Raw genomic sequence first — 7867 nt, forward strand, 5'->3', positions numbered from 1 at the left:
AAAGTCTGATGATGTTCTTACGATATTTGATGTTCTCACCAGCAAGAAACTGCATAGCTAGTGATCTTTTGTTTAACATTTCATTTTTTGTTTAACATTAGACAACAAAGATGTAATTATTCACAGTATCATCTGTATCTCTTGCTGGAAAGCATCTTATTATATTATGAATCAAGATAAAAATTACAAAAGTTAACAATAAATAACAATAAATAAAGGGCAAAGTAAGAGTCAAACACATTTAAAATTTAACACAATTAAATAGAATAAATTATAAATAAAGAAAAATAAAAATAAAAATGAAGAAAACCGTCTAAATTCAAATATAGAACATTACAAGTTACAAATACAAAACATTAAAAGTGAACAAATTGAAATAATTTATGTAGGTCTGTATAATTAAAAGTTAATAAGAAAATAATTGTGGAGATCTTTAATAATAGAACAAATCGATCTTTAATAATAACAAATCGATCTTGAGGAAACGCATTATATACTTACGTAGTATCGATACTACACTACTACGTATTGTTCAATGAAATTATAAATATACTAATAAATATATTCACTTTTTTTCGCGACTGCTGTAACCGCAAAGTAGTAAAAAACTAAAGAAAATATAATAATGCATCAAGATTGATTTATTAAAAATCGATTTGTGATTACAGATCGATGTTCTTATTAAAGATCTCCACAATTATCATATATTTTCTTATTAACTTTTAACTATACAGACTTCTACATAAATTTTCACCTCATTTTAAGATATATGGATCAACTCTTGTATCTTCTTTATTTCCTGTTCTCTGTTCCCTATTCTTCATTTCTTTAATTACGCGCAGCTCCTTTCGCGTTTTATTCTCGTAGAAAAAAAAACTGTAAACCTAGATCTCGCGAATAAACAGTTACGCTTCCCTCCCGAGGATGACGCTTTAAAGGTGATTAATGCGATGCGTTTAAGATATTGTCTTGTTCGAGAATCCCAGCGATTCTTCCGCCATTGGCGCATATATCATAAAAGCTTATTCTTTTTTCATTCAATGCTAATGCTGATTAATTTTCACTTAATGGGCGTTAAAACGCGTTCCATTCGCGCCGCGAGTCTTTCGCTCTCTCAAGAGTCACGTTATTTCAAGCAGCCATCTGCGTCCCGCAGGGAGATTGTTCGTTCCGGCTTGTGCTTGACGTCTCACACCGTACAAGTGTTTATCTGTCAACGCGATAACTGCGGACGCGACACTTTGAACGATCGTTAAAATTCCATCAATTTGCCGCTTAAGGATATACTGCAAACGAGACCTTCATCTATAACATGCAATGGAATACGCAAAAATGTACGTATATAAAATTTACGCGAGCCATTTGAAGTCGAAGGGACACACACAAAAATCAACAAAAAATCAAAATGATTTTATTTTGATAGATGTTAATAACGTTAAATAAGTCAAATTTTGTAATAAAAAAATCATCATATTGATTCTTTCATGACATCAAAATAAAATTATTTTACCTTTCATTCGATTTAGTTTCTTGGAGGAGGGGGCTGAAAGTTACGTTGACGTGGTAAAAAATCGAGAGGCCCAGACACGCGCTAGGTAGATAAGAATCCCCGTTGAAACAACCGTGAACTTTGCACCGTGAGAGGAGTTCGCTTTGCTTAACGAGTTCCCGCGCTTCAAGACAATGAAGTATATTGCGTGCGTATTTCTTTCCTCCTCTTTCTCCTCTGCCGTTCACTATCCCACTCTTCTCCTCTTGCCGCTATACTTGTGAAGTATTCATAATACAGTGAGAAGGGAAGTGTTTTATCGTAATTTGTTATTGCGGCTGCCGCAGTTAATCCGCCGCGCCGCGCCGTCCGAGAAGTTCAAGATTAACTTTTTTTTGTTATCTTGTATATTCGCAGTCAGAAATGATAATGGAATCGACATTGTCGTCGTGCTTTCGATGTCGAAAGCATCAAATCGGCATCGAATTGACATCGATTCAATGTCGGTTCCATTTCTGACTGGATTAATCGAATGATTCTTCTCTCTGCTGATCGATTTGACATCTTCATGGCACGTCTCATGCATTTAAACGATTATTAATCCGATTATCCGAATATCCGATTATCATTCAATAATGTTTTTGTCACATCTATAAATTTTTACAAAATAATTTTATCATGCTTTTAATTTCTTCTCGTTTTTTTCTGTCTAATATCTGTTGTTTCCATCAATGTAGATTAACTTTAATCTCGATTTAATTTACTCTTCACTTTTTTTTAGTTTTAAGAATTAAAAAAAGGTGAAGAGCAAGTTAAACCGAGATTAAAGTTATATTCTATATTCCTCCTTGAAAAGATGACTTATTGAATTAATGTCGATAAGTCGATAGTATAATATCGATTATTTCGATATTTAATACTCATTTCTATTTTAATACAGATTGATTTTAATCTAGATTATAATTTGGATTTTATCCTTCATCTTTTTTTAAATTTTTAGAACTAAAAAAAAAAGAATTAGTTGAACTGAAATTAAAATTAAATTATATTAATAGAAACGGATAATTGATGATTTCTTGTTGGGATTTCTTGATGGAAAGTTGAGGCGCAAATCTTATCTCGCGTTAATAAAAATAATAATAAAATAATATCAATGAAGTAAATTTTCTGAAATAAAGTTTTGATTCGATAAGAATATACAAGGGAATAAAATAAAACGAGAAATATAATATTAAATAAATGCAATGGTTATTAAAAATTTGGAAAATGTTCAAGATGTAATTGTCATATTCTTGTTTTGTGAAACTCTTTCTCAAAAGTATGAACGTTGAAGAAATCACATATTCAATTCATAAGATATTATTATACTTTTTACGTTATTTTTTACATTCAAGTGCAATGAAATTCTTATTCTCTTTGATATATATTTTTATTATACATTCGGAATCATAAAGTTGCATCAATTATAATGTATTCGAACATGCACATCACATATCTAAATATTCATGCATCGTAATCTGTGCATGTCGCGTAATACTCAGTCTTGCTATGGAGCCAAAGAGAAACGACAATTTTTATGAAAAGACAAGCATTTGAAATTATACGCGGAGCTTCGATTTTTATGCTGTTTATTTTTTATTACGATGATATACTTATGATGATTATACTTAATTAGTATTTAAAGCAGCTTAAAACACTATCTGCTTCAAAATCTATTTCAAATTTTTGGAAATAGATGATATTTTGTCTTTTTAGGCGATTAATATATTTTTAATTAATATACTTTTAATTAATATATTTCTAACAGATTTATTGTACTATGTTGCGCTTATATTCTTTTTCATGTGATTCTTATTTACTAATTAATGCATCTTCTTATATATATGATTATTTGTCGACGGGAATGTATACAGTTTGCGAGTATTTTTCGCGAGTGATATACAAGAGTGTTAATACAATTAATATTCTGAACATTTCATTATAATTTGAACATTATGTAAAAATTCTTTTGATATTCCGAATGCACATTGAGAATATAAATCGAACTTTTCATAAATGATATAACATATTATAGAATCGTGTATGTGATAACACAAACTATAGAAATCAAATCGGTCTAGCTGGATCTTAAATGTATGATTCTTTCGTGAATTTATATACTACGTGAATTTATATACGTACGTAGTATATAAATAGTATATAAGTAGTATATAAGTAGTAGTCTCCAAAAATGTGCCGAAATGATTTTTCGATCTTTGAAAACGCTAACTCTAAACTACTAACTAATATTATCACGAATTAAATTGACTAACAATTAAGGCTTTGATTTCTATAGTTTGTGTTATCACATGTATGATCCTATAATATGTTATATTGTTTATTTATGTCGCCAAAGAGATTATTATATCGCCAAAGAGTTATTCCTATGTCAATTATTGCGAAGAATATTACTAATGCCCGTATTCATAGTCAAATCTTGTACTTAAGGCTTCCTTAAATTTATTTTTAGATGTAATCAATGAAATAATTCGTAGAGTATCTGAAGGTAAATTTAAGGAAGTCTTAAATATAAGGCCTGACTATGAATAAGGGCATAAGGTCTCGGTAGTCTAAAGGCTTAGGACGTTCGCACAAAATGCAAGAGATTCGGGTTCGACTCCCGGCCGAGATAATATTTCTCGCAATAAGAATTAGTTATTTACAAATTTAATATGTTAATCAACATTATTAAGATCGTTTCGAAGATGGGAATTGCATCAAATATTTGTTAAATTGCTCGTCAATTTAACTCGTGATAATACTGCGATAGTTTAGTAGAGTTAGCATTTTCAAAGATCGAAAAATCATATAAATTCATGCAAAAATCATATAAGTATTTAAAATCCAGTTAAACCGTGTAAGCTTTGATTTCTATAGTTTGTGTTTTCATAAATGCTTTTAGCTGGATGCTGGTCTTTTATTGATTCTGAATATATTCTGAATATATAAATATATCTTTTAAATATCTTTTATACAATATACTCGTTCTAAAAAATACAAAAAAAAATATTTACTTATTTGCATTATTTATATTGTATTTTTTATCGCTTTCTTCAATGACAGACATATGTACATATTATACTAAAATTTTTAAACAATAATTATAAATTCAAATAATTATTATATATTTAAAAATAAAGAGACGTTTATACTATAATTTTATTTTTTTTCTTGTCATTTGTTGTATTTTCTTAATAGTTTCTGTCATGTCTGTCTATACTTGTTTTTTTTCTATTTTTAGGAAAAGAATAACAATATCTTATGCAACATTTATGTTGTATAAGATATCTAAAAGATATCTTTTAAATGTCTTATGTCTAATCTAAATCCAGATAACACAGAGAGTGCAAAATAAATTAAAAAAGAATGCAATTGTTATGTCATAAATTTAGAATTCATTTTCAGATACAAAAAGAATTTTTTTCTAAACAATTCTGAAAAGAATTCTTTTTTCATTCGAAAATGAACTGACAATTGGAATAATAACATAATATTACACACACATACACACACACACGCGCGCGCGCGCGCGCGCGCGCACAGATGTATATATAATTAATATGTATCATAATATTAATATGTATCATAATATATTGATAATTATAGAGATTTATATATTATACGTGATGGATAGTAATTAACTTAATTAGCAATCGATAAAGTTATTTACTATATAGGCGATGATGGATAACTTATCAATTGTCAATTAAAATTTTTTTTGTAAAAATTTTAAATTATAAAACAAATATTAATTTTTAATTTTCTATTTCTCAAGAAAAATGGTTTCTTAATATATTTTATTTTTCTGAAAATTGAAGTGTGTTTCTAATTCCTAATTTCTAATTTATGATTTATAATAGGTTTCTACTTTAAACACACGTGGGATACGTGAGCATGTATAGCGCAAGAAAAAGTGATCAAGAGAGAGAAGATAATATTATTTTATATTTAAAATAAGAAAGTAAATTATTGGCTCTCTCTTTATGTTTAAATCTAGAATTTTTATTTATGTGAAGTTCATTCATTTGATTTGTTGTGCCTTCAATCACGTACGAATTCTGATTCTAACCTAAAAAGTTTAAGAATTCTAATCTAATAACTTAGCTAAAAATGGGTCATAAAAGAAAGGTATTGTTTTCGTTATTTGCAAACACAATTATACAAATGAAATATAATATAAATTAGCAACTAAAAAAAATATTTAATAAAATTATCATTAAGTTAATATAAAAATTATTGAATTTCTATATGTTATGCACAATTTTGCTGTGAGAATAATATACTAATAATATACTAAATTAATATACTAAATTAAAGACAGTTTAGTTTTCTAATTAAAATAAATGTTTTATTTAGGGCCGATGTGTGAAACGAAATAAGCAAATAAATGTGGGAGAGAAGGAAGAGTTGGTGAAAGCACCTCATTCCTTTGTATTCCATCGTGGGTTGCCAGGAGATCATATCATTGATCTTACTAAAGATTTTCGCAAAGTTATGGAACCTTTTACAGCTTCATCTTTGAAAGTTCGAAAGAAAAATACTATTAAAGACTTTGTCTCTGTTGCAAGCGTGCTGCATGTTAGTCACATGTGTATATTCACAAAAACAGAATTGGGAATGTACCTTAAGCTTTGCAAGTACTGTATTCGTTTTAATGAAATTTTTCAACAAAAAACTAAGATGGTTATTTTAATTAATTCGTGAATCGATTTATTGGATAATATTTTTTAATATTATTATAGATTGCCTAGAGGACCTACACTTACTTTCAAGATACATAGTTTTTCCTTGACACGAGATGTTATATCTATGTTAAAGAAGCAGCTGGTATACGAGGAAGCCTTCAAAAGTTCTCCTCTATTGATTTTAAATAATTTCAGTGGGGAAGGCATGCAACTAAAACTTATAGCTTCTACTTTTCAGAACATGTTTCCAACTATAAATTTGACTACTGTAAGTAAAACAAGTTAATTTAAGAAATGCAATTTAAAACAGTTAATTTAAAACAGTTAATTTAAAACAGTTAATTTAAGAACCATTAACTTGTTAAAATATTTTTATAGATTAATTTGAGCACAATCCGTCGTTGTATATGTTTAAATTACAATACAACATCTAAAACCATTGACTTCAGACATTATGCGATCAAAGTTGTACCTGTAGGTTTATCAAAAGGTATAAAAAAATTAGTGCAAGCTAAAATACCGAATTTATCTAAATGTCAAGATATTTCGGAGTTTTTAACAAAACCGACCATGTCCGAAAGTGAAGCAGAAGATGATGAAAATAGTCATGTCACGTTATCACAAAAATTGTCTTCAAGAGGAAATCAAGCTAATTCTAAAAGTGCAATTAGATTATTCGAACTGGGACCGAGAATAACATTGCAGGTTAAAAAATGAATTGAGATTAATACAAGTAATAAATTTATAGATATCTTGATCTTTCTAACGTTAACTGTATGTGTTTTAGTTAATCAAAGTGGAGAATGGACTCCTCGATGGTGAAGTACTTTATCATGAATTTATACATAAAACAGAAGAGGAGAAACTTGCAATAAAGAAAAGAAGAGAAGAAAAGAAGAAATTGAAGGAAAAAAGAAAAAGATTGCAGGAAGAAAATAAGAAAAAGAAAGAAGTACAAAAGCAAGAACATAAAGAGAAATCATTGAAAGGAATTCGGAAGAAGAGAGAAAATGATATGCTCCTACAAAAAATTGCGAAAGAATCTACTGAAAAGAGTGAACTGGAGGAAGATGACGATGCGCAGTATTATCGTGAAGAAGTAGGAGAAGAGCCTGATAAAGGTATAAATATGTTTAGAATTTAATATTTTAAATATATTAGAGATATTTAATTTACTAAACAACATTGTGATTCTATTTTAGATTTGTTTCAAACAAAAACTGGTACAAAGAGGCCACATAAGCACATAATGAGATACAAACCGAAGAAAGCAAAATTCGACAAATCTTAGAGTAATATTAAATAATTTGTCAATAACTAAAATAAATCTTGGAAATAAAATGTTGTATTATGCATACAAATGTCAACACATTTTTGCGAAACAGATAGGCTGCGTTCAGCAGAACGTTTACAACTGTTGGAAGTTTTCTACGCGTTGATTATGCATTTAGATCAAGAGGAATGGCTAATTTCAGCAGAAAATCATAAAACGGTTGCAAAAAACTGTTGTGTTCTGCTTGTGAACGCAGCCATATATAAACGAAAGCACTATTCAGTTCAATCAGAATTTTAATCTATCATTAGAGTATCTCCATTAATGAAGAAAAATACATGGAGAAGAAAAGAAGTCATATATATAAATATATATATATAT

General features: G+C 28.6%; 1 protein-coding gene across 1 annotated transcript; it reads left to right on the plus strand.

Moving 5' to 3' along the window:
• The first annotated feature begins 5638 nt into the window (after positions 1–5638).
• Positions 5639–7504, plus strand: LOC105618256 (protein Peter pan). The gene is made up of 6 exons (XM_012199796.1): positions 5639–5656; positions 5885–6165; positions 6271–6481; positions 6592–6918; positions 7001–7334; positions 7416–7504. Exons 1-6 carry the CDS (start codon positions 5639–5641, stop codon positions 7502–7504), a joined length of 1260 nt encoding a protein of 419 aa, XP_012055186.1.
• Positions 7505–7867: the final 363 nt, after the last annotated feature.

Source organism: Atta cephalotes (genome assembly GCF_000143395.1).
Source record: "Atta cephalotes unplaced genomic scaffold scaffold00016, whole genome shotgun sequence".
NCBI classification, from domain to species: Eukaryota; Metazoa; Arthropoda; class Insecta; order Hymenoptera; family Formicidae; genus Atta; species Atta cephalotes.

What these genes read in the sequence shown, in the direction of transcription:
- LOC105618256 (XM_012199796.1), top strand. An exon ending in GACCGAGAATAACATTGCAG is followed by an intron (nt 6,919 to 7,000) that starts GTTAAAAAATGA and finishes TATGTGTTTTAG; the next exon opens with TTAATCAAAGTGGAGAATGG. An exon ending in AGGAGAAGAGCCTGATAAAG is followed by an intron (nt 7,335 to 7,415) that starts GTATAAATATGT and finishes ATTCTATTTTAG; the next exon opens with ATTTGTTTCAAACAAAAACT.